The following is a 27,967-nucleotide window of genomic DNA, read 5'->3' as shown; positions in this document are numbered from 1 at the left end:
CCTCAAAGTATCTCACTTACAATACTCCAAACAGCACAGAGACAAATCTCAAACCTTCTGGCACAAAGTCATTTGACGCGATGAGACCAACATTTTTTTTTTTTTGGCCCCAACCATAAACAATATATTTGGAGAGGAGTCAACAAGGCCTATGATGAAAGGTACACCCTTCCTACTGTGGAACAGGTGGATCACTGATGTTTTGGGGATGTGTGAGCTGCAATGGCACAGGAACTTTGGTCAGAATTGATGGCAAGATGAATGAAGTAAGTTATCAAAAAATACCAGAGGAACATTGGCATTCATCAGCCAGGAAGTTGCGCATTGGGACGTATTTGTACATTATAAAAAGTGACAATGATCCAAAACACAAGGCCAACCTGTCATTGGCTACAGCAGAATAAAGTGAAGGTTCTGGAGTAGCCATCTCCATCTCCTGACCTCAATATCATTGAGCCACTCTGGGGAGATCTCAAACGTGCAGTTCATGCAAGACAACCAAAAATTTACAGGAACTGGAGGCTTTTTGCCAAGAGGAATGGGCAGCTTTACCTTCTGAGAAGATAAAGCGCCTCATCCACATGCCACAAGTCTTCAAGCTGTCTTTGATGTTAAAGGGGGCAATACAATGAATTAAGAACTGGGGTATGTAAACTTTTGATCAGGGTCATTTGGGTAGTTTCTGTTGTCATTATGATTTTAAAGAGTGTAAACACAGTTGCTAGATAATAAATGGCTTCAGTCAAACACTAACCATGAGTGGAAAAAGTTTGTGTTATCATTCATAGTCTCTGAAAAATGGCCAAGAATTCATAAATTCTGCCAGGGTATGTAAATGTATGACCACAACTGTGTGTGTATGTATCTATATAATTTCTTTGCATTTTGGCATAGGGGAGCAGACCAACATTTAATAAGCAGATATAGTAATTATGGTGAAAGGTGCACCCTACTCAAATCTAGTACCTTTTCCTTACATGTACATGACCGCTTTGATATCAATGAATGAATCAAATAATATCAGTTGCTTCTTCATGCACAGCTATTGCCATAGGTTTCTCATATCTATCGACATGTATGGCAACTTTGCTAATTGCCCTTTGTCTACCTAAATCGAAATGGTAATGTCACAGGCCAGTGTTTGTCTGGCCCTCAATCACGTGTTTCAGACTTCCAGGTATGATCACTAGTTCATACGTTGCAAACATTTCAAAAGCATGACTGCAATCGTCTGTATATAGTGTAAACTTGCTATTTAACAACATCAGACAAAATGACTGCTAATGGAACTTCAACAGTGTTCAACCAAGGGGAGATTTTCTGCTGTTTGTGGCTGGGTCACAGTGCTTACACGATTTTGCACTAAGGCCCAATTCACACTTTAGGGACACTACTTTTTTTGCGTGTGTTCACTCCTAATTCCTACAAGTCTCTTTGAAAAAACCCCAAATATTGGGATCCCCCTCCCTAAATCCTTTGGTCTGGTACCTCTCACAAAGGGGGGGGGAGCGTGCCCCCCCAATCCCTTTTCCCTTCAAAGCATAAAAGGGAGAGGGCGGGCAATCACAACCCCCCCCCCCCCCCATCTCTCTGGAACCATACCAGGCCACATGCCCTCAACGTGGGGGGCTCACAGCAGAGATTAGTCCCTGTTGTTAAGACGTCAATGGGGTCTGACTCCTAACAATAAAAAAGCATCAGGAAACGCATGTAGATGCCTTTTTGAAGCTTTTATATTGAAGCCTATGATCCACAAAATCTCAATGCATCACACCAAAGTAGCACAGGACCCTCCCCCAAAGTTACACAGTGGCATTGCATTGATGGGAACGGACAACATTGAAAGCCATGTTATTTCCATTGTAATGCGCTTCAGTGCAACCCAAGTTGCATCTGAAATTGTATCATTATGAATCGGGCCTTAAATGCAACTTTACTTTTATGCCATACTAGTTATCACGATTCATTTCCTTACTAATCCTTTCTTTTTTTTTTTTTTCTCTTAAATCAAATATCTCAACTTCATCACAAAGCCTCGTGCACACCATGTTTTTCTGCCGAGTTTTTCCTTCAGATTTACCAAAACCATATAATATGAGGTCAAACCCTAGGAGTTTCAATTTGTTTGCAATCAGGCAGGCCCTTGTACTACATGGTTTTGGTAAATCTGAAGGAAAAATAATCAGCAGAAAAACTGATAGTGTGTATGGGGCTTAACTGACTTGTTTTATGGAGCATGTTTTCATTAACCTTCCCTATTTTGTCCCTGTACACAGCTACGCAACCAAGGTCAAGTAAGAGGAACAAGTGCTGCCCACGATGAATGAAGATGGACCCGACCAAACCGCATGCAGATTTCTTTTTTCCTTTATACCTGTGTTTATATATCTATAAGTTTGTAGCTATATAAACATATTCTGAACATTAGCTTATGTATACTGTACCTGACATGAGCAAAAACAAAATGTAAAGGTGAATGTGTACTGTACATAAAGTTTACAAACCTTTCTGAATGTCACTAAAATTATAAAATTGTGGGCTCCTGACACCCAGATAATATTTTTGTACTATATGTTTTGCTTTTAATATTTTGTTTTAGCGTCATAAAAAGTTAACCCAATGTTCAATGGTTGTTTTACTATTTAAACATTTTTCCATTTAGTGGAAAGGGGTAAGATGAGTGTATTGCCTGACTATCGATCACTGCTTTCGCCTTCTGGTTGCCTTTTATCCACTGATTTGATGCCTCATACAAAGCACTTCCAGGTCTCGTCTTGCAGCTCCCATTGATGAGTCTCGGGCCCTTGGCATTCAATAGAAAGTCTCCAACACCTAGGCAAAGGGATTTTCAGGACTTTGGAATCGTGTGAAGACCAGTGGATTGGTAGACAAGGGCGCACTGGTGATTGGCACTGACACTGTATCCTCATCTCACCCCTTGTACACATGTTCATTCAGAGGACATAAATGCTGCTGCTATGAATGTCATGTAGGGCTTATTTTGTCCTGTACTGAGTGTATATATAATGTTTCAGCCTACACTGATGGTGACCGTGTTTTCTAGCAACAACTGGGATGCCATTTTGAGTGCTGACCCATTATCTATCAAAATGCAGCCTGTTCACATACATGGACTTCTCTGATGTACCTCATGACCAAACACTTGGTTGCTTCTGGGAATTGCTAAACTGTGGATAAATTGGTTTCAGCATACAAAATGACTGTGTCTCTTGTTACTAGGCAGGGGAGTTATTTCATCAGTAATTGTTTTAAATGTCCATTTTGTCTTTGCACAGACATGTAAGGTTTCTTTTTATTGTTTAGTCTCTTTTGATAGCATTAAAATTGCGTCCTAGCAGATTATGTCCATATATCTGATGAATGTTTGAATCCAAAGCTATCCTTAGATTGTAACTAAGGTCCTCTCCTCGCTGTCAAACTGTTTTATGGCTAGCCCATATGTACTTCAGGCTGTCCTGTAGGTAGGTAAATCTCTTGATTTCCATGAAAAGTATGCTGTATGCCGAACAGAGTTTGCTTGAATGAAGAGGGCGAAAGACAAAAAAAACTGTAGACCAGCCCAAAGGATGTATGCTTCTTTGTGTATGGATGCAGCTGTGTGCATGCTAGTATTTTGGCCCCGTCTCTTTTCTAATTCAGTTTTGGAAATTAAAGGATAGGTTCACCTTTAGTAACATGCTACGTAACATGTTACTAAATCACCCGCTGCCACTTTGGCCTGATCCCCTATTGTGACAGCAAGCAGGGGATCTTCTCCTTGCTTTCACAATTTTAAAACCGTGCTGCTATGTGGGCGCAAATGAATGCATTACAACTACCCTCTGCCATTGTGGCTGAAGGTTTGTACTTCTCAATGAACTTCGAAGGCACTGGTGAGCGCTCTAGTAGTTCATTGATCTTTCTGCAGTTCAGTAACTGCCTTCCCATACCGGAGGTACAAGCAGAAAGTTCTATTGACAGTCTGAGGGAGCCTGAACTTTGCACCTGCAATCTGGTGATTGGGGGTGTAAGACCCCTTTTAACACTGAAGGCACTTTACAGGCGTTTTAGCGCTAATATTAGCGGCTGTAAAGCATCTCTTCAGTATGAAAGCCCGAGTGCTTTCACACTGCGGCAGTGCGCTTGCAGGATCAGAAAAAATGTCCTGAAAGCAGCATCCTTTGGGCAGTGCGGGAGCGGTCTATACACCATGCCTAAAATTGCCTCTGCCATTGAAATCAATGGCCAGCGGTGTCGGAGCGCCTGCAAAGCAATTCGGCAGCGGTGCTTTAAACCCCTTGTTAACCCCACTCCCGCCCACACAATGCCTGTAAAGTGCCGCTAACATGCCACAGTGTGAAAGGGCTCTAATGCTTTACAGGCTCATGAGATCTGCAAAAAAATGTGCGTTTGTTTTTTAAGGTGAACTTAGCCTTTAAGCAGAAACCTAAAACAGAATATCACATAGAAAAAAATTGCTCTGTGTAATATGTGGAATTCCTGGGCAGAAAAGGGATTTAAGTACTAGGACATAAACTACTCTGTGCTTTTAGTCTCTATTGGGTGTCCCTGTACACAAGAGCTGCAATTGTGGATAACTGATGTTTTGTCTGATTGTGTTACTCTGCTTTACATCTCTTTGATTTGCCTAAACATGGAGGTGAAAATGCTTGGAACCCCGGACCCCCCCCCCCCTTCTGTTTCTGGTATGAAAGCTTTGTGAATAATGAAATGACTTTGCTCATTTCAGTTGTTGCAGTTTGGAAACTATGCAAACTGTTAATTTTCTGCATTATTTATGCTTTAGAGATTTCTGATCTTTTTATGTTAAAAAAATAAATAAAAAATAAAAACAAAGATGCACATAAATTGAAAATCATATATAAAAAAGAGAGCATTATATATAGTGTGCAAACAATCCAGGAGAGAATGGATGATAGCATAATGTAATGTTCAGTTATAGATACTGCATACATGTCATCAGAATGGGGTTTTTTTTTTTTTTTTTTTTTTTTTTTTTTTTTTTTAGGAGCATGTTAAATGCCTAATATTTGTTATGCTTATAAAATTTAAATCTAAGGGAAAATATTTTAGGAATGATGGTAAAACTTTTGTACAAGTCCTAAAGATAGAAGTAGTAAAGATGGAAACCTTATAAAAAAAAAAAATTCATCTGATCTGAAAACACACCTGCCTTTTATCCTCTCTATCCATTCATACTGAAACTGACATTTGGTCTGGCTACATCTCATAGTTCCCCTACATCCTGGAAGAGCTGTTGTATTCCTCAAGTCTTCTCCTGTGCTAATTAAAAATGTAAAGCATGCTGGATTTATTACAGGGTATCCCTCTCCAATTTTAGTAAAACTTGGACCCAAAATGGCTGAATTTACATACAGGAATGTTCTATAAACAATAATATGGTTGGAAGTTAAAGTTGAAGGATAAGTTCAACTCTGGGAATGTTACATGTTCCACCCTTTGATGGTAGGTAACATGTAACATGTTCCCACTGCTGCAGCTGCTCGCCGATCCAGATTGGTAGTGTGAAAGAGGCCTTATATGTTCCCACTGCTGCAGCCGCTCGCCGATCCCCTCTCTCCCTGTGACAGCAGTATGGGGAGAAGTGGAGCTCTGCCCACACGGCCTCATCATTCACACAGTTCTGAACTAAAAGTACTGACATCCTTTGCAGTTGTCGGCTTGTAGTTCTCAGTGAACTAGCACAGTGCTGTTGAGCACTCGAAGTTGATAAAGTCTCCCTGTCAGTGTGAAACTGCCTGCCCGTATGATGTCCAGGCAGACCGCTTACTCAGTCCGCTGGTGCAATGCTTTTTAGGCTCCCACATAAGTAATAGTAAATGCACGTTTGTTTGTTTTTTTTTGTTTTTTTTTAACCTACAAAAAAAGTGCATTTATTTTTATTTTTTTTTAAAGGTGAACTTATCCGTCAACTAAATTATTGGATAGGTTTCCAATGTTTCATATAAAGCAAAAGGGAAAGTTCAGTCTGTGGACAGCAAGAAATAAAAAAATGAGGCCAGTAATGTGCTGGCATTCACCTTGTAAATGCTCAGAAAGGCTTAAATTGTATTTAAAAAAATAAAATACATTAGCGGCCTCTCCTGTTAGTTTTTATTGCACCTGGGCTAAATAAGGTAGAAATAATCCTCTCCTGTATTACTATGTAGAAGGATCAGAAGCGCTGGTCTTTTAATTTTGGCCGGGGACACCCTTTAAACACTTTATTTACTACAAGAACGTGTGCTACAATCTCATTATGGCATGCCTGCAGTTGCCATGGTGAATGTCACTCAGGACATCTCTATACTTGTCTCATTATACATCTGTGTCTGGAAATGCAAATCTCACACAGTTTGCACTACCTTCTGCATTTCAAAACACAATATTGTAAAGTAAAACAAGTAGAAGAGAGATTGTAGCTGTGCTGTAAAGATAATGCTATAAATATGCAAGGTTTCCCCAAATTAGGCAGAGGGTTTGATTTATTACAACTTGGAGAGTGCAAAATGTGGTGCAGCTCTGCATAGAAATTGGCTTCCAGCTTTTTTTTTTTTTTTTTTTGTCCAAGCTTAATTGAACAAGGTGAAGTTACAAGCCGATTGGCTGTCAGGCACAGCTGCACCAGAGTTTGCATTCTCCAATTTTAGTAAATCTACCCCAAAGTGTATACATGCAGCCTTCAGTTGGCCTATGCCACTATATTTATCTCTTCTTATAGATGGATAGTTTCCTGGCCTTGGTAACAAACAGGGGAAGTCAGGTGAATGCGTTCTACTGTCTCGAGCCTGCTGCTACACTCCTTAAAAGTTTTGAATGAGTCTTTAGATCCCTGGGTGTAGCTGCATTTGACGCCAGGTGCTCAAAGCAACAAGGCACACTTGTAGTAATGCCCATGTTCACTTAGTCTGTCTTATCTTGTAAGGCTGTTAAAGGAATCTACATCATTCTTGAGGTATGTCATATAATCCAGACTTTTTTTTTTTAGTTTAGGATGAGACTAAAAGATTCAGACCTAAAATGTTGCAAAGATTTAATCTGTCAAGATTATATAATTCAGGGGAACTGCTACTGAATGTAAAATAGCTAGATTTGCAAACTGATGTATGTACATCAATAAATGTAAGTAACCAATAAATTTGATCACCAAATATGATTTTGTTTGAGTTTGATTTTTTTTTTTTTTTGTGAGTTTGAAAACCGTATCTGTTTTAGAGATTTAGAGAGTTATTGCACTTGCCTAAAAGCTTAGTAGTGGTTCCTGTTTTTCTTTTTGGATACTGTCACCAATCGGTGTCCCTGATCACAACCACACCAAGTATGACACTGCACTGCATTAGTGACTGCATATAAAACAATTGTGAAAAAACAAACTTTTTTTAAATTCATCTTTTGCCCAAAAATTCGACAAATGACCACTTCAAAAAAACTCGTCATACATCTTACTAAATACCTTGGACTGTCTACTTTCCAGGAAGTATAGTGTTGTATGACTGCGCAATTGTCATTCAAAGTGTGACAGCGTTGAAAGCTGAAAATTTGGCCTGGACAGGAAGGGGGTGAATGTTTCTGGTTTTGTAGTTAGAAAACAAATTATACTTGCTTAGATAGATGCAGCATCGGTACTCTATTGCTTCTAAGAGAATTGAGTGATCAAAGATGCTGATCGCTTTGTTTTCAGTCCCTAGTAAGCACAGAGCCGCTAAAATCACCAGCTCTCTGCCCTGCCCCTACCGTGTTCACTGGAGCGCTGGGCTGTGGCGGGAAGGGAGCAGCTGACTCGGTCTCCCAGCAGCTCGCTGAGTGCCTGAGCCAGCTGCTGGTTGGGGCATCTGAGCAGTTCCCAACTGTACCAGCTAAGTGAAACAGGTCACAGGAGGGCAGAACGAACTGCACTTCTGTGATTCAAAGGAGAAGTGTGGCCAAAAAAGTTTTAGCCATACTTCTCCTTTTAACTACTTATGGACTACCTGCGCAGTTGTACATCGGATGTTTGAAGTGGAATACAGTTGTTATGGCAGCACATATTTGCTATAGCCTCGGTATCCTCCAACAGTGGGTGGTCCGCTTTCAGATAAAGGTGGTCTCTATGGCGGTTTCCCGGCAAGATCACTTTTATTGGGGCTGGGAGAAGGCTTCCCACCTCGTCCCACTCTGGTCGTCTCCGCCGCTTACTGGAGACGTCGGTAGCGATGGAGATGATCAGGTCCTCTCCCCTCACAGACTGGATGCCAAGTGAGGGAAAGATGGCCCCCACTTGGCTCCACACCTTTTTTTTTTTTTTTTTTTTTTTTTTTTTTTTTTGTAAAATCTTTATTTTGAAACAGTTTAACGGAAAAATACACTTAAGTATACAGTAGACAGGCGTGTCAGGACCAAACACAAAACAAATAAACTGTAGGAAACAATGACACCCATAGGAACTTTCCTGGTGGCTGAGAGTTGGCGGCTTAGATCAGACACATGAGTCAAGCAATCGACTGATAGTGAACATCTGGAGTGTCTTCTTGCCTACTTATGCCTATTCCTGTTTCCACGAGCTAGGGCCCTGCCCCAGGGTGCCTCTGATTTCAAAGGAGGGGACAGGCCGGAGCCTAATCCCCCCTCCCTTCTTCATGCATGAGGTCGGGGAGGCATGGGACCGTCCCTTGATGGCTGCCCAGGAGAGGGGGGCCCAATCGCCTCCAGCTACCTCTCCCGAGCGTCCCCCGGGGGTGAAGCAGGCCCACAGCAACCCCTCCGCCCAGAAGAGGAGCACCAGTATGGGCCCCTCCGGACAGAAGGATTCTCCCCGCCAGCTAAACAGGGCGGCCGCAGGACCAACTAGCCCGCAGGAAACCTAACGCTCCACCACATCTCAATACCACGTAGGTCATTAGAGAGCAACGTCTTGAAGTGTAGAATATAGAGAAGGAAGGTAAAAAAACGGTAGAAAGGGTGAGAGGGAAAAAAGAAGGGGATTGGGAAGTGGGGTGAGGAAGGGGGGCGGAGCCTACCTGACATCCCTGAGAAGTGCAGCAGTCCAGCACCAGGCGAGTCTTAGCAGCAAATTTGTCTCTCCGTCCATGGGGCAAGGAGGTGAAAAACAATTACTAGGCAATAATATCAGTGCTTGTGCGGGATCTCAAAGATGGTTCCGCTAGCTCCAGTAGAGCCAAGTTCAGACTGGAGGTTGCGTATATAGTTTCGGATATGTAGGCTGTCCATGACTGCCATATGCTGTCAAACTTAGCCCTTGTACCTCTACAGGTTGCCCCCCAATGTTCAGCTTCTCTAATGTCATTTACTTTTTTGACCCAGTCTTCCCATGTGGGGGGTTCTGATCTGTTTCCAGTAGATCGGTATAAGACGTCTGGCCGCGTTCAACAGATGCGGCAGAGGGCTCCTTTTGTATCTACCAATCGGGATCGGAGGGATGTGTAAAAGATAGTTGGTCAGAGACAGTGGTACGTCTAAATGCAAGACTGCTTTTATGTGGGATCGGATGTCCGCCCAGTATGGCTTGATTCGTGGGCAATCCCACCAAATATGAAGGAGGGTGCCCAGTTAGCCACATTCCCTCCAGCACCGGTCCGATACCGAAGGGTAGATACGTGCTAAGTTTGCCGGCACTCTGTACCAGCGGGACAGGACTTTATAATTAGTTTCTTGGGTTTTGGATTCCATGGAGCTTGTGTGAGTGAGTTTTGTATAGGTGGGACAATTGGGTCGTGAAAAAGTCAAGTTGTAGCTCTCTCTCCCACACCCGTATGTACGTTGGTCTAGCGACCTCGGTAACAGAGTCAAGCAAGTAGTATAATTCCGAGATCATGTGGGGAGTGGGTTCGTCTTCTACAAAAAGACGTTCAAAGGGTGTATGGAGCGCTTCCTCTGAGTGGCCGTGGACTTCAAAAACGTGATGCAATTGCCTGTATCGCCAAAAATTCATAGCGGTCTGCGCGTGCCCGGTCTGCAGGGATTCGTAGCTGACCATTTGGCCGCCGCTGAGAAACTGTCCACAGCTGGCATTCCCATCGTCTGCCCAGGGGCCAAAAAAAGCCCTCCGTTCCCCCGGCGGGAACCACAGGAACCCCCCCCCCCTCAGCGGGGCAAGCGACGAAACGGGGGGGATAGACCCAGTGTCTTGTTAATTTTGTCCCATATTAAAAGAGCCTGTACAGTTAGTGGGGAGGCATCTTCCGACAGCCCCCTATGTTCCGGGGACAACCAGGTGCATAAGCCAAGTCTCTCCCAGCCAGCCATTTTTCCAAAGAGACCCATATTTTTGACTTGGCATGAAATTTCCAGTTAAGTATCCTCTGTAGGATAATAGCTCTGTGGTACTTCTGGATATCTGGAACCCCTAAACCCCCCGTTGGCTTCGAACGCCTCAGCAAGGTCATGGCTCTTCTTGGCTTCTTTGTGTTCCACACAAATGCCGACAGTATGCTATTCAGTTGGGTAAAAAACAGTTTAGGGAGGGAGATGGGTATCATTTGTAGGAAAGAGTACCCGGGGCAGGATATTCATTTTAATAATATTAATGCGACCTAACCACGTAAAAGCGGTTTTGGTCCACTGCAACAAATCCGCTTTGACCGTGTTTAGTAAGGGGGGGGAAATTGGTGGCATATAGGGCATCAAAGCGGTTTGTCAACTGAATGCCCAGGTATTTAATAGAAGACGTGGCCCAGGTAAAGGGGAATGCTAATTGCAAATTTTCCGTGTGAGACGGGGTCAGGTGAATAGGTAAAATCTCCGACTTGGAAAGGTTTATCTTGAAATTGGATAACTCTCCGAAAGTCCTCAGCTCCTTAAACAGAACCGGCAACGAGAGCAGGGGTTCAGAAAGATAGAAGAACACATCGTCCGCATATGCCGACAGTTTGTGCTCCGTCATCCCTACCTTCAGGTCCCTAATGTCTGCGTTCGCCCTCACTGTGCAGAGCAGTGGCTCTAGGACCAAGGCAAAAAGGAGGGGAGATAGAGGACACCCCTGTCTCGTGCCGTTTCGAATCGGGAGGAAAGCACCCCGTTCACCTTCACCTGTGCACACGGAGTAGAGTACAGGGCCATGATCGAGGACGACATGCGCGTCCCCAGCCCCTGAGCTTCCAATACCGCCCGTAAATACGTCCAGTCGACGCGGTCAAACGACTTTTCGGCGTCCGTCGAAAGGACGATACAAGGTTTAGGATTGGGACTGTTACGAGCCCAGTGAATGAGTTGAATTGCCCTGATGGAATTGTCTCTTGCTTCCCTGCCACTAATAAACCCTGTTTGGTCTGGGTGGATAATCTGGGGCAGAAGACTCCCAAGTCTGTTTGGCAGGACTTTTGCTAGGATTTTAATATCGACGTTAAGGAGGGATATCGGGCGATAACTTTGGGGGACGGTAGGATCTTTGCCCTCTTTTGGCAACACCGTAATGTGTGCCATCAGTGCTTCAGTGGGGATATGATTCCCCTCTGCGACGGAGTTAAAGTAGGTGCACATATGTGGTGTTAAGAGGGGCAGGAAAGTTTTGTAGTAGGTACCAGAGAAACCATCTGGTCCTGGGCTCTTGCCCTTGGGCAGGGATTTCACCGTTAGCGCAATCTCCTCCGGAGAGGTTGGCCCCTCCAAGTCGACGCATTGTTCCGCGCTTAGTGTAGGGACTCCCGCCGACGCGAGATTCTTGAATGGCAGACTTGGGAGGCTGAGCGTTTGAGGGCGAGGCCAGGGAAAGGTTATAAAGTTGGGTGTAAAATTCCTGAAACCCTGAAGCGATTTTGTTGGATTGGACCGAAATGTCACCTGAGGGGGAACGGAGCTTCTGTACATAGGATTGAGCATGTTTCTTGCGGAGGGCCCTAGCCAGCATACGGCCGCATTTGTTACCATGCTCATAGTATTTGTGTGAAAGATGCCTGGCCTGCCTACTCGTGTGACGATCTAGTAAGCGTGAAAACAGGTCACGCAACTCAAGAAGCTTCTGCTTAGCCGCTGCCCCCCCCCCCCCCCCCCCTGCTTATGGGAGAGTTCTGCCGTTTGGAAGGCGGCCAGAACCCTGTTAAAATCTGCTTGGCACATTTTCTTGATTTTGGACCCTATAGATATTAGTTCACCTCTAATCACGGCCTTGTGGCCTTCCCAAAGCACACCCGCACTTAGTTCATCCGAGGAGTTCTCCCTAAAATAGTGGGAGATGGTCTCCGACACCTTGTTAACCACCGCAGAGTCATCCAGTAAATTTTCATTTAGTCTCCACGTCCAGGCCCTATGGGGACTAGAGGGTAGCTGAATGGTCACTCCAACCGGTGCATGGTCCGATAGGGTGATGCTGCCAATGTATGCTGTCTGCAGGAGCTCAAGCGTGGGACGGTCAACGTAGATATGGTCTATACGCGTGTACACATCATGGACGGTAATAACTAAAGTCTTGTCCGGAAGGATGTAAAATCCTCCAGGTATCAAGTAAGAGGTGTGCCTGAAGTGATTTGCGAAAGTGTTTGAAAAAAGCATGGGAGTGCGAGGGTCGGGTGCTAGAAGTATCGAGCAGAAGGTTCGGGCTGACATTAAAGTCCCCGCCTAAAATCAGATAACCTGCTTTAAATTCTGTCAGTAGGTCAAGGGTATTGTCTAGGAAGGTAAGCTGATCAGAATTGGGGGCGTAAAGGGAGGTGAATGTGTACATGCTCCCCGCTATGGTGCCCTTTAGGAAAATAAATCGGCCCTGAGGGTCAATTTTGCTATCTACTGGTTAAAAAGGGCACGTCTTATGGAACGCTATGGCAGTGCCTTTGGATTTGGCCTTAGGAGATGTACTGTGAAACCATTGATTAAACATGTGGGTGGGCAACCTGGGTAGGGAGTGTCTGGTAAAATGTGTTTCCTGTAGGAAGACCACTTGAGCCTTCAACTTTTTAAGTTCCCACCATAATTTGTTCCTTTTCCCCGGAGAACAGAGACCCCGCCCATTGTAAGAAATTACCTGGAGTGTAGACATGGGAGATTTGGAGGGTGGAGGAATGAGCGAGTGTCCCAACTCGCTTGGCGCAGGGACCGCAGCAATGGCAGGCTCCTAGGAAGGGAGGGAAGTAAGAAGGGAGGGAGAAGAAGAGGAGAGAGATAGGGAGAGAAAAGACACAAGGAGTTATTACAGAAACACCAAAAACATAACACAGCTACAGCAATATTGAACAATGCAGCGGCTTGGTGGAGGATGAGGCCCACCCCACTATCCGGGGGATCCCCAAGCCCCCTCCTAAAGTCCCAATAGGGGACTAAACCCATGGATGGGTGGCCTACGTGGGGAACATGAACCAAAACAAGGGGGGAAAGAGAAGGCCCCCCGCCCATCACATCTGAAAACAGTAGAACCTCAGTTCGGGGAAAAATCAGATCCATAAAAACAAAAAAATAAAAGGGGAGGAAAAAAGGTGAAACACAGTGTTGGCTGATTGCGTTCGGGGACGTGGGATCTGGGCTAGCCCCATCAAAGAGTGTGTGCCCTGCCCCGGGTAGGGGCCACAGGACCGTGTTGGGGTCGTAGCAAACTTCAGTCTGGGGAGGGGGGAGCCCAAAGGTAGCTACATAGGTGAAAAAGAAAAAATGAAGACGGAAACCAAATCAAACCCCCCCCCCCTCCCCGAGTGCCCCATAAAAAAGGGAAGAAAGGGGGTGCTATGGCAAATCTTCCTCCTATATTGGGAGTGAAAACAGTCTCCGCCAGGTAGGCCTAGTCTGAGAGTCAAACAGTCTCTAAGGCTGGAGAAGAAGTCACCAGAGATTCTTGCCGCCACAGCAGCTGGAGCCTACAGCCACACAGGGCACATCTTGTTCCCCGGAACACCCGGGGGGGGCTCGGGGTCAAAACATCATACTTGCAATTCTCATGGGAGGGCCCAGACACCATTAAGCACATCAGAGAAAGTCAGCAATCAGCTTTCCATCACACAGCCCAGGCCTAGAATCAGTCTCTGATGATTGAAGGGGGCATGGAAGGCTCTCGGGTCGAACTGTGCCTGTCCCTTCCCCGGTGCTTGCGTATGACTGTAGACCATCTCGGAGGGAGGGGGAGATAGTCAAGTCGCTCGGGGATCCTCCCCAATCCGGAAAGTCCACGGGCTCCAGCCCTAGAGAGGAAAGAAAGTGTGGAAGATCGTCCTTAGTGCGCAGGGTCACTTGCCTGCCATCTTTGTGCACATGCAGAGAGAAGGGGAAGCCCCAGCGGTAGGCCAATCTTGCGGCCTGGATCACAGAAAGGAGCGGACGGAGGGCTCTCCGTTGCCTGAGGGTGCGCCTTGAGAGATCTTGATAGAAAGTCAGTCGAGCACCATCAAAATCATAAAAGGGCTTACCACGCACTTTTTGCATAATCCGGTCTTTGATAGTATATTTGTGAAGTTTACAGATTATGTCCCTGGGATTGTCAGCGTCTTGAGACGGGGGGCACAGTGCTCTGTGGGCTCGGTCTATTTCAATAGGAACAGTGGCTGGGAGGCCAAATATGTCTCGAAAGATGTCAGTCAGAGTGGGGACAATATCCCTGGATGCAGTAGCCTCTGGGAGTCCTCTTATCCTAATATTGGCCCTCCTGCTGCGGTTCTCCACATCATCTAATTGCCCCAGCAGTACATCAAGCTGATGGTCCTGTGTTTGGCACCTAGATTGCAGCAGAGCAATGGTGGGGAGAGTCTCCTCCAGCTTCTCTTCCAAGGCCTCCACCCGGTGACCCAGGTGCATGGTATCTGCTTTAAGTTGGGCTATATCAGCGGTAAAAGCCTTCTCTACTCTTTCCAGGTCTTCTCTGGTGGGGAGAGACATAATATGGCGGCGTATTGCATCATCTCCCATGAGGTCTGAGACCTCTGAGCGGCCATCCAGGGACCCAGGGGAGGCAGGGGGGGCTGAATCGCTCACCGATCCTGGGGAGGGCACCGGAGAGGCCAGGGAAGACGTTCCGGTCGGCTGAAGAGGTGCCGCTGTAGCAGGCTGTGAGGATTTCCCAGCTCTCGGAGATTTCCCGGTCGGTGCCATATTGGATCCGTCGCGGCCTTGTCCGTGGGGGCCCGGGAAGAACTGATCCAGCTGTCCCTGCCGCTTTTTAGTGCCTTGCGGCGGTCGGGAAGACTGCCGGGAGCGTTGGGACATGGAGCCCGGTGGCGGAAATCGTTTTTCCCCGCTGAGGAGTGTGTACCCAGAAGCGAGCGCACACGCAAGTCACGCCAGCATAAGAAAATGGTGTTCAAATCACACGTGAGGTATCTCTGCAATCATTAGAGCAAGAGCAATAATTCGCAATAACACTAGACCTCCTCTAACTCAAAACTAGTAACCTGTAGACATTTTTTAGACGTCGCCTAGAGTTTAAGGGTCAAAGTTTGTCGCCATTCCACGAGTGGGCGCAATTTTGAAGTGGGACATGTTTGGTATCAATTTACTTGGTGTAACGTTATCTTTCACAATGTAAAAAAAATTTTGCTAAGTTGGCTGTTGTCTTATTTTTTATTTAAAAAAAAAGTGTATTTTTTTTTTAATTGTGCTTGTAAGACCGCTGTGCAAATACGGTGTGACATAAAGTATATCAACAACCGCCATTTTATTCTGTAGGGTGTCTGAAAAAAAATATATAGAATGTTTGAGGGTTATAAGTAATTTTCTATCAAAAAAAAAAGTAACACCAAGTCTGAAAAATAGGCCCGGTCCTTAGAGCGGAGTTCCACCCATTTTTAAGAGTCAACAGCTACAAAAAAAGTGTAGTGGCTGACTTTTAGCCGGGTGCGCACTGCGTGTTTTGAATGCCTGGGCAGTGTTTCTGGGACCTGTGACATGTCCCAGAAGATTGCAGGGAGGGAGGGGGGGAGAGGTGAACTTCCTTATGGCACCAGGGGAGGAAGTGGGAGCTAGGTACCTGTGAAAACTAGGTACCAGCTCCCTCCCCATCTCCCCCAAATAAGACATGCCAAATGTGGCATGTCAGGTGGTCATGAGTACTTAAAGCGGAAGTTAAATTTTTGGGTGGAACTCCGCTTTAAGTAAAGACCTTTCACTTTGAAATGTCTGCCTTTTACAGTGGCAAAATTCAAAAATCAAGGACCTGATTCTGGAAGACCAGAGGGCTTATTATTTGTTTTTGAGCTACATATATTAACCACCTCACGCAGATATACTGCAGCAGAAGGGCATGTACAGGCAGGTTAACGTACCTGTATGTTGCCCTTTAAGAGTCGGTGCGCGCACGCCATGATCGTCTCATGGTGAGGAAGAACGGGGAGATGCTAATGTAAACAAGCATCTCCCCATTCTGCCTAGTGACCATGTCACACTGAACAGCGCTCCCTGTAATCAGGAGCGCTGATCAGAGACATGTCACACACCCCCCCCCCCCCCACACACATGTTTAGAATCGATCCCTAGGACACACTTAACCCTTACAGTGCCACCTAGTGGTTAACCCCTTCACTGCCAGTGACATTTTTACAGTAATCAATGCAGTTTTTTTAGCATTGATCGCTGTATTAATGCCAATGGTCCCAAAAATGTGTCAAAATTGTCTGATGTGTCTGCCATAATGCCGCAGTCACGATAAATTGCTGATCACTGCCATTGCTAGTGAAAAAAAATTATCAATAAAAATGCCATACTATCCCCTATTTTGTAGACGCTATGACTTTTGCGCAAACCAATCAATTATTGCATTTTTTTGTTTTTTACCAAAAATATGTAGAAGAATACGTATCGGCCTAAACTGAGGGGGGAAAATTATTATTTTTTAAATATTTTTTGGGGATATTATAGCAAAAAGTAAAAAATTCAATAAAATAATAAAAAATTGTTGCTATTTTTTGTTTATAGCGCAAAAAATTAAAACCACAGAGGTGATCAAATACCACCAAGAAAGCTCTATTTGTGGGAAAAAAAGATGTCTGCGTTTCAAATTTCGCCCCTATCATTTTCAGCCAAGGAAGCTGCCATCTTTGCTTCTGTTTAACCACTTCAGGACCGCCGTATTGCCAATGTACGTCAACACAATGGCACAGGCAGGCATAATCACGTAAATGTACGTGAATGCCTTCTAGCGGGTGGGGGGTCCGATCGGACCCCCTCCCGCTAGATACGGCGGTCCCTTTCGGTGCCGGAGCGATCGGCGATGAGGGGATGGCCGTTGGTTTCCGCCCATCCCCTCTCGATCGCTCCTGGCCAGTGACGAACTTCCTCCCCTGTGAAAATGTAAACACAGGAGGAGGAAGTGATGTCACACTCCTCGTGGCGGTCTTTTTGAACCGGACAGCGAGGAGTGAAGACGCAAGTAAGTGCACCAACAGTCCACTGACACATAGGTACACACAGGCACACATTTCACCCCAGTCACCCCCCGATCACCCCCCCGATCGGCCCCCCGCCCCCCCCCAGTCACAGTGTCACTAATGCAGTGTTCATTTATTTATTGATCACTACATTTAGTGTCAGTTGTGACTGTAAAAAGTGTCAGGGCAGCTAGTGTTAGGCCCCTTTAGGTCCAGGGTAGCCCCCTACCCCCCCTAATAAAGGTTTAACCCCTTGATTGCCCTCCCAGTTAACCCTTTCACCCTCTTTTACCAGTGTCACTAAGCGATCGTTTTTCTGATCGCTGCAATAGTGTCACTGGTCCCGCTAGGAAGCTAGTTTTTTTTTAGGTTCAACGCCAGGTTTTTATACCGTTAGGTACCCCGATATATAACCTAATAAAGGTTTTAACCCTTTGATTGCCCCTAGAGTTAACCCTTTCACCAGCGATCGCTGCATAAGTGTCACTGGTGACGCTGGTTAGCCAGTTAGTTATTTAGTTATTTAGGTTCCCCGTCAGCTTTTTATAAAGCTTCAGGTACCCCCATATAAATACCCAATAAAGGTTTTAACCCCTGATTGCCCTTAGTTAACCCTTTCACCAGTGATCACCGTATAAGTGTTACGGGTGACGCTGGTTTGGTAGTTCGCTTTTTATAGCATCAGGGCACCCGCCATTTATTACCTAATAAAGGTTTAACCCCCTGATCACCCGGCGGGTGATATAAATTTGGTTTTAGGGTCAGAAAGGGTCTGCGTCGCCCCAGGCAGTGCTAGGTTAGTGCCAGCACCGCTAACACCCACGCGCAAAGCATACACCTCCCTTAGTGGTATAGTATCCGAACAGATCAATATCTGATCTGATCAGATCTATACTAGCGTGCCCAGCAATTTAGGGTTCTAAAAAAACGCATTGTTAGCGGGATCAGCCCAGATACCTGCTAGCACCTGCATTTTGCCCCTCTGCCCAGCCCAGCCCAGCCCACCCAAGTGCAGTATCGATCGATCACTGTCACTTACAAAACACAACACACATAACTGCAGCGTTCGCAGAGTCAGGCCTGATCCCTGCGATCGCTAACAGTTTTTTTTGGTAGCGTTTTATTCAGTCGCTGACAGGCTAGGTGCTTTTTTACCTGTGAGTCTCACTACTGTACCCCTAAATTTAGAGCCCAAAATGGCAAAGCGAAGGTACACTAGTGAAGAGGCCTACACGTTTCTGAGCATGACAGATAGTGAAGAGGAAGACACTGATCTGTCAGAATCAGGCTCAGAATACGAACCTGTAGAGGACAGCGCCTCCATGTCAGATAGCTCTGACGACGAAGAAGAGGTCCCTGCTATTGTCAGGCGTACCCGACCCCGATTTTCTGATGTTGTTGAGGTGCAGGAACCGCAAGTCCCCCGTATGGAGTATAGAGCCAGTACTAGCGCCGCTCATCCTTTTGGTGAACTGGCAAGCACCAGCGGCCTAGTACACCCTGGACGTACATCCAGCACTGCAGTATCACGTGGTGACGTGGCGAGTCCCATAAGTGCAGTTCAAGCTGGCGAGGTGGCAAGCACAAGTAGTGTCCCGCTGCCACCAAGAAGAAGAAGACAAAGACAGGCCCGTCGTACCCATAGTGCCCTTCCTGCAGAATTCGCCTATCCCAATTGGGTGCCCACCACTTCTGCAGAACCCGTACTTCCCCCATTCACTGCCCAACCCGGTATTCAGGTGGATACAGATGATTTTACGCCACTCGATTTTTATTCTCTGTATCTCACGGAAGATCTCTATAGATCTATTGTGGACCAAACCAATTTATATGCTGGTCAACGCATCGCCGCTAATCCCCAGTTGCCGTCTCTTGCCAGAGATTGGAAACCAGTTACGGTTTCCGAATTTAAGTCGTTTCTGGGCCTTTCCCTCAACATGGGCACACATAAATTTATGCGGATGCGGGCTTATTGGTCCACGCATCCGGCTGACCACATGCCCCTGTTCTCTAACTCCATGCCCAGGGCACGATACGAGCAGATCTTGCGGTTCTTGCACTTCAGTGACAATGAACTTTGTCGTCCACGTGGAGACCCTGAATACGATCGGCTCTACAAAATTCGGCCCCTCATAAACCACTTCAACCAACGTTTTGCAGACTTGTTTACTCCCCAAAAAGTTGTCTGCGTTGATGAGTCCCTGGTTAAGTTTACTGGTCGCTTGTCATTCAAACAGTACATTCCCAACAAGCGTACCAGATACGGGGTCAAGCTCTATAAGTGCTGTGACAGGGCCACAGGCTATGCATGGAGCTTTATGGTTTATGAGGGTAAAGATAGTTACGTAGAGCCGGAGAACTGCCCTGATTACATAGGAAGCGCTGGCAAGATAGTGTGGAAATTGGTGTCACCCTTATTCGGAAAGGGGTACCACTTGTACGTGGACAACTATTACACCAGCGTGCCACTGTTTAGTCATTTATTTGATAATCAGATTGGAGCATGTGGCACCGTGCGACCTAATCGCCGGGGCTTTCCCCAGCGGCTTGTAGATTCCCGTCTTAGGCTGGGGGAGAGAGCCTGCTATCAGTGTAATAATTTGCTCGCTATGAAGTGGAGGCATAATAAGAATGTTTTCGTTCTTACCTCCCTTCATGCAGACACGACGGTCCAAATTTCTACGGCGACTGGTATTGTGGAGAAACCCCTCTGTGTCCACGAATATAACAAAAATATGGGAGGGGTGGACCTCAATGACCAGATGTTAGCGCCGTATCTAACTTCCCGTAAGACCAGACGCTGGTACAAAAAAGTGTCTGCTTACTTATTTCAATTGGCTTTGCTGAATGCTTTTGTGCTATACAAAGCTTCAGGCGGAACATTAACCTTTCTTTTCTTCCAAAGAGAGGTTGTCACAGAGCTTCTGTTTCCAGACGGTTCTGTACCTCACCATTCCCAACCAAATGCAGTAAGCCGGCTGTATGAGAGGCATTATTCTTATGTCCTCCCGAGTACCCCTACCCAACGAGCCCCCCAAAAAAGATGTCGTGTCTGTAGCAAGCGCGGATATAGGCGTGACACCCGTTCTTATTGTCCACGCTGTCCTGGCAATCCTGGTCTTTGTCAGGGTGAGTGTTTTGAACGCTACCATTCACTAGTGAAGTATTAGCGTAGGGTACAGCATTTCACAGGCTAGGCACACTTACACAGGGTCTCCCAAGATGCCATCGCATTTTGAGAGACCCGAACCGTTACAGTTACAGTTTACAGTTCAAAAAAAAGTGTATAAAAAAAAAAAAAAAAAGTAAAATAAAAAAACCAAAAAAAATATAAAAACCAAAAATAGTTGTCGTTTTATTGTTCTCTCTCTCTCTCTCTCTCTCTCTCTCTCTTCTCTCAAATTTTTTATACTTTACTGTTTACTGTGTTATTGTTAACCATTTTTCATGTTTTCAGGTACGCCATTCAGCTGCAGCGTGGATTTATTTATCTTGACAGCAACAGCGTTTGCTCCCACGATACATAAAGCCGCGACTCCAGTGCTGTAGGAGGTGATTTCACCACCACAGTTAAAAAAGAGCATATATGCCGAAGCATGGGGGCATAAGGGGTGGAGGAGCGATTTTGCTCCTAATGCCGCGTACATACGGTCAAAATTCCGACGGAGGGCTTGCCCGTGGAAAAGTTTGAACGTATGTACGCAGCATAACTTTTTTGCGGGAGGATGCCCCCATGCTTCGGCATATATATATTTTAGGCACAGGTTGTGTTAAAAAATGTTTTATTTTTTACTGTTTTTTTTGGCAATTGCTTTGCAGGTATGGTATGGTAAGGTTTTACTGGGATGTTACTTTGTTTTAACGTTAACCATAATTTGCTTAGCAGGTACGCCATTCAGCTGCAGCGCGGATTTATTTATCTTGACAGCAACAGCGTTTGCTCCCACGATACATAAAGCCGTGACTCCAGTGCTGTAGGCGGTGATTTCACCACCACAGTTAAAAAAGAGCATATATGCCGAAGCATGGGGGCATAAGGGGTGGAGGAGTGATTTTGCTCCTAATGCCGCGTACATACGGTCAAAATTCCGACAGGGGGCTTGCCCATGGAAAAGTTTGAACGTATGTACGCGGCATAACTTTTTTGCGGGAGGATGCCCCCATGCTTCGGCATATATAAATGGTGCATGTATGTCCATCATTAGAAGTGGGTGGATGAAGGGAGGTATCTAATGGTGGGCATACCCACCGATCAATCTCTTTTTTTTCGTTCAGACAACATGACTCTCAGTAAATAGCTTGGGGTGTCTACTTTCCAAAATGGGGTAATTTGGGGGGGTTTTGTGCTATTTTGGCATTTTATGGCCTTTGCACCCTTAGAAATCCTGAAGGTGGTGATTGGTTTTCGGGGTGCCGTACGCGACTAGACTCCCAAAAAGTCCCACACATGTGGTATCCCCATACTCGGGAGAAGTAGCTGAATATATTTTGGGGTGCAATTCCACATATAACCATGGCATGTGTGAGCAATATATCATTTAGTGACAACTTTTTGTAAATTTTTTTTTTTTTTTTTTTTTTTAGTCATTATTCAATCCCTTAGGACAAAAAAAATAAATATTCAATGGGCTCAACATACCCATCAGCAGTTTCCTTGGGGTGTCTACTTTCCAAAATGGGGTCATTTGGGGGGGTTTTGTGCCATCTTGGCATTTTATGGCCGTCAAAACTGTGATAGGTAGTGATAGGTAGTGAGGAGTAAAATAAAAAAATTATGCCCTTAGAAATCCTGAAGGCGGTGCTTGGATTTCGGGGTCCCGTACGCGGCTAGGCTCCCAAAAAGTCCCACACATGTGGTATCCCTGTACTCAGGAGAAGCAGCAGAATGTATTTTGGGGTGTCATTTCACATATGCCCATAGCATGTGTGAGCAATATATCATTTAGTGACAACTTTGTGCAAAAAAAAAAAAGTTTGTAATATTCCCGCAACTTGTGGCAAAATATAAAATATTCCATGGACTCAACATGCCTCTCAGTAAATAGCTTGGGGTGTCTACTTTCCAAAATGGGGTCATTTTGGGGGGTTTTGTGCTATTTTGGCTTTTTATGGCCTTCGAAACTGTGATAGGTAGTGAGGGGTAAAATCAAAAATTTGCACCCTTAGAAATCCTGAAGGTGGTGATTGGTTTTCGGGATGCCGTGCGCGACTATACTCCCAAAAAGTCCCACACATGTGGTATCCCCGTACTCGGGAGAAGTAGCGGAATATATTTTGGGGTGCAATTCCACATATAACCATGGCATGTGTGAGCAATATATCATTTAGTGACAACTTTTTGTACATTTTTTATTTTTTATTTTTTTTAGTCATTATTCAATCCCTTAGGATAAAAAAAAAAAAATATTCAATGGGCTCAACATACCCATCAGCAGTTTCCTTGGGGTGTCTACTTTCCAAAATGGGGTCATTTGGGGGGGTTTTGTGCCATCTTGGCATTTTATGGCCGTCAAAACTGTGATAGGTAGTGAGGAGTAAAATAAAAAAATTATGCCCTTAGAAATCCTGAAGGCGGTGCTTGGATTTCGGGGTCCCGTACGCGGCTAGGCTCCCAAAAAGTCCCACACATGTGGTATCCCTGTACTCAGGAGAAGCAGCAGAATGTATTTTGGGGTGTCATTTCACATATGCCCATAGCATGTGTGAGCAATATATCATTTAGTGACAACTTTGTGCAAAAAAAAAAAAAGTTTGTAATATTCCCGCAACTTGTGGCAAAATATAAAATATTCCATGGACTCAACATGCCTCTCAGTAAATAGCTTGGGGTGTCTACTTTCCAAAATGGGGTCATTTTGGGGGGTTTTGTGCTATTTTGGCTTTTTATGGCCTTCGAAACTGTGATAGGTAGTGAGGGGTGAAATCAAAAATTTGCACCCTTAGAAATCCTGAAGGTGGTGATTGGTTTTCGGGATGCCGTGCGCGACTAGACTCCCAAAAAGTCCCACACATGTGGTATCCCCGTACTCGGGAGAAGTAGCGGAATATATTTTGGGGTGCAATTCCACATATAACCATGGCATGTGTGAGCAATATATCATTTAGTGACAACTTTTTGTACATTTTTTATTTTTTATTTTTTTTAGTCATTATTCAATCCCTTAGGACAAAAAAAATAAATATTCAATGGGCTCAACATACCCATCAGCAGTTTCCTTGGGGTGTCTACTTTCCAAAATGGGGTCATTTGGGGGGGTTTGTACTGCCCTGCCATTTTAGCACCTCAAGAAATGAGATAGGCAGTCATAAATTAAAAGCTGTGTAAATTCCAGAAAATGTACTCTAGTTTGTAGACGCTATAACTTTTGCGCAAACCAAAAAATATACGCTTATTGACATTTTTTTTACTAAAGACATGTGGCTGAATAAATTTTGCCCTCAATGTATGACTAAAATTTAGTTTATTCGATTTTTCTTATAACAAAAAGAAGAAAATATCATTTTTTTTCAAAATTTTCGCTCTTTTTCCATTTATATCGCAAAAAATAAAAATCGCAGAGGCAATCAAATACCATCAAAAGAAAGCTCTATTTGTGGGAAGAAAAGGACGCAAATTTCGTTTGGGTGCAATATTGCATGACCGCGCAATTACCAGTTAAAGCAGCGCAGTGCAAAATTGGAAAAAGACCTCTGGTCCTTAAGGTATTTATTGGTCCGAGGCTGAAGTGGTTAATCTTCAACTGCTATGGTGCTGCACATGTGATTCGTTATGACACCAGCCATTGGATGGTTTGATAGTTTGGCTGAGAGCACAGCCAATGTGCAGTTAGCATTCCCGGCATGCCTCTTTTTTTTTTTTAACTTTAAATCCATGGGTTTACTTCCACTTTAAGTGGAAGTGACTTGGACGGCTATAAAACCACTTAACATTTTCACAGCTATTTGAATGTACTGCCTCCCCCCAGTCTGACCCATCTGCAGACCACGAACTGTCATGGTAGGTGGAATAGGAGACCAGCGAAGGTCTTTTTTTGGTGATCTCCCCTGTGGTGAATGAACTCGGAAGTCATTTCTATTATTTCACTTGTGGGTGTGGTTGTCACTGTTACTGGCTGCTGCGACCAGGGAAGAAGTTAAGAGCTCAATCTTTGCTCCATTAGCTTCAGTGGATGCTATCACATAGTGGTTATGCCCCCCAATGTGATAGCAATAAAGTAAAAAAAAAAAAAAAAAAAAGTCCCCAATGTACACACACACATGCGCTTATGGGCAATTTAGGGTACCATAATTGCCATTTCATAAATGTGGCTTGATGTATTGGGTATCTATTTACTACTCATCATTTGTATTTTGCCAACAACTTGGGTAATTTTGTGGTTTTTGTGCACTAAAATTGAAGTGGTTTGTAAACCTGTCATGAAATCTGAACAAGGCGAATATCTGTAGAATTTACTTGTCTATCTTCAAAGCTCTAAATGTCGTTTCTCTCTGGTGCTTCCTTCCTCTGTTGTCAGCATGAGTCACTTATGACATGTTTTCCCGAACACCTGTGCAGTGTGTGGAAGGGAGGGGGGGTGGTATCCCTTTCCTCCAATCAGCTCTCACACACTAACTGCAGCTCTCCGCCCCCTGGGGGGTTTGTTTTCAGAAAATATCCACTTCAGCCCCAGATGTCAGGCTAGGTGCAGATAACAAGTAACAGTTCAGGTGTGCTGATTATACAAAGAGTTCAAAGCACATACCATGAGCAGGTCTAAGCAGAGCAGGTCAGCTGAGACTTGTAGTACACCGCTGCAGACGAAGGTAGATGATTGCTGGACCTTGTAGTTCACTGCTGTAGGTGAGGATAGATGATTGCTGGACCTTGTAGTTCACTGCTGTAGATGAGGATAGATGATTGCTGGACCTTGTGGTTCACTGCTGCAGATGAGGGTACTAGTAGAATCAGGCAAAGCGTAGTCTAGGCAAGCTGGGTCATACACAGGTAGATCAGAATCCAAACGGTACAGAATCAGAAGCAAGTACGGAGGGTCAAACAAGCCGGGTCAAACACGAAAGTCACAGAGCAAATATCAGCTGGATCAAACACGAGTGAACTCTAACACGAGCGCTGACTGAATGCTGATACAGGTGATTTAAACGTGAGCAGGCCAATCACTGTTGTTTCCCAGACACAGGCTGTGTCAGGTGAGTTGTGCTGGGTCCTAAAGGGATTCTAGTACTGACAGTACCCCCCCTTTCTCGAGGGGTTGCTCCTGCACCCCCAGGCTTACTTGGATAACGGAGATGGAACTTCTTCTTAAGTCGGTCAGCATGAAGATCACGAGCTGGTACCCAAGATCGATCCTCTGGACCGAACCCTTTCCAATGAACAAGATATTGTAAGGAATTGCGCACTCGTCTGGAATCAAGAATAAATGCCACTTCATATTCTTGACTGTCCAACATATCCACAGGTTCTGGTTCATTTACTAGGAGGCTGGAATGAACAGGTTTCAACAATGAAACATGAAAGACATTTGGAATGCGCATGGATGGGGGAAGTTTTAATCTGTAGGACACAGGATTAACAATCTCCGAGATTTCATAAGGCCCGATGAATTTTGGGCCAAGCTTTTTAGATGGAACATGCAGCTCTTTTTACACTGATTGGACCAAGCCAGAATATCTCTTGTTGGCCAGTCAATTACAGGATTGTGCTTCTGAAGCCAAGGAAGGCCTAGGATCAAAGGAGTGGATGGAGAGTCAATGACAAGACAAGAAATCTTCTCCCAATGCAAAGCCCCTACTTGTAACTGGAAAGGGTTGGTGGATTTGAGCACCAGGTCTTGTGAGAGAGGCCGATTATCCACAGAGATCAGGCGGACTGGACAATCTAGAGCATGAGTTTCCAGGGACAAAGAGGTGATCAGAGTTCTATCAATAAAATTCTCAGCTGCTCCAGAATCCACCAAGGCCAGCAGTTCATGAGCCCCCTTCCCAAAGTGAATGACAGCGGGTAAAAGTATGCGATTATCCCCCTGGGGAGATGAGAGTAGACCTAAGGTGACCTCCCCGCAATCACCTAGGTCCTGGCGTTTCCCGGACGTGTAGGGCACGAACGGAGCATATGACCCTTGAGGCCACAGTATAAGCAGAGTCCCATATTACGCCTGCGTTTGTGTTCCTGGGCAGATAACCGGGTGGAGCCTAACTGCATAGGTTCTTCCTCAGATTTGGCACTGGAGATGGAATAATCAGGTGGTAAGGAAGGTATACAGTTTGCCACAGCCATCGTTTGTTCTCGCCTCCTCTCTCGCTGGCGGCGGTCAATTCTAATAGCTAGACACATAGCCTCCTCCAGTGAGGCTGGGTAGGAGAAGTTGACCAGAGCGTCTTTAATCGCATCTGAAAGGCCAATTCTAAACTGGCTGCGGAGAGCTGCATCATTCCAGCCAGATTCCGGGGCCCACCTGCGAAACTCTGAGCAATACATTTCAGCTGTGGTAGTTCCTTGTTTTAAGTTACGCAGGGTCGATTCTGCAGTAGCAGCACGATCTGGATCATCATATAGCAACCCAAGGGCTTCAAAGAAGGCATCTACTGTTAGTAAGGCTGGATGGTTAGGTTCCAGGTTAAAGGCCCAAGCCTGGGGGTCACCCTGTAGCAGAGAGATAATGATTTGAACCCTCTGAGTTTCATGGCCAGACGAGGATGGCCTCAACTTGAAATATAATTTGCAGCTGTTTTTAAAGTTGCAAAACGCTTTACGGTCACCAGAAAACCGGTCGGGCAAAGGAATTTTAGGTTCAGATGGAGTTTTAGTAATGGTGGTAGTAGAAGGAGATTGCACCTTGGTGAGCTCTGTGGCCATTTCCTGAACTTGATGTGATAAACAGCAAAGTTCTTGTGCAAACAACTGAGCCTGTTCAGGATTCATGATGGGTTTCCCTTTATGTATTGGCTCAGGCTAGGTGCAGATAACAAGTAACAGTTCAGGTGTGCTGATTATACAAAGAGTTCAAAGCACATACCATGAGCAGGTCTAAGCAGAGCAGGTCAGCTGAGACTTGTAGTACACCGCTGCAGACGAAGGTAGATGATTGCTGGACCTTGTAGTTCACTGCTGTAGGTGAGGATAGATGATTGCTGGACCTTGTAGTTCACTGCTGTAGATGAGGATAGATGATTGCTGGACCTTGTGGTTCACTGCTGCAGATGAGGGTACTAGTAGAATCAGGCAAAGCGTAGTCTAGGCAAGCTGGGTCATACACAGGTAGATCAGAATCCAAACGGTACAGAATCAGAAGCAAGTACGGAGGGTCAAACAAGCCGGGTCAAACACGAAAGTCACAGAGCAAATATCAGCTGGATCAAACACGAGTGAACTCTAACACGAGCGCTGACTGAATGCTGATACAGGTGATTTAAACGTGAGCAGGCCAATCACTGTTGTTTCCCAGACACAGGCTGTGTCAGGTGAGTTGTGCTGGGTCCTAAAGGGATTCTAGTACTGACAGTACCCCCCCTTTCTCGAGGGGTTGCTCCTGCACCCCCAGGCTTACTTGGATAACGGAGATGGAACTTCTTCTTAAGTCGGTCAGCATGAAGATCACGAGCTGGTACCCAAGATCGATCCTCTGGACCGAACCCTTTCCAATGAACAAGATATTGTAAGGAATTGCGCACTCGTCTGG

At 45.2% G+C, this 27,967-nt stretch overlaps 1 protein-coding gene across 1 annotated transcript in view; it reads left to right on the top strand.

Annotated features, from left to right (window-relative positions):
• Positions 1–7,172, top strand: part of PITPNB (phosphatidylinositol transfer protein beta) — a 99,278-nt gene extending 92,106 nt beyond the window's left edge. The window contains exon 11 of the mRNA XM_077461411.1: positions 2,277–7,172. Within this exon, the coding sequence (XP_077317537.1) occupies positions 2,277–2,327 (51 nt within the window). The 3' untranslated portion in view covers positions 2,328–7,172. The remainder of the gene's footprint in view (positions 1–2,276) is intronic.
• The last annotated feature ends 20,795 nt before the right edge of the window (positions 7,173–27,967 follow it).

Source organism: Lithobates pipiens, unplaced genomic scaffold (genome assembly GCF_037356315.1).
Source record: "Lithobates pipiens isolate NorthernLeopardFrog02 unplaced genomic scaffold, aLitPip1_a1.2 Scaffold_3, whole genome shotgun sequence".
NCBI lineage: Eukaryota > Metazoa > Chordata > Amphibia > Anura > Ranidae > Lithobates > Lithobates pipiens.
Note: the sequence above shows the minus strand (reverse complement) of the source record. Positions and strands in the feature narration are given on the sequence as shown.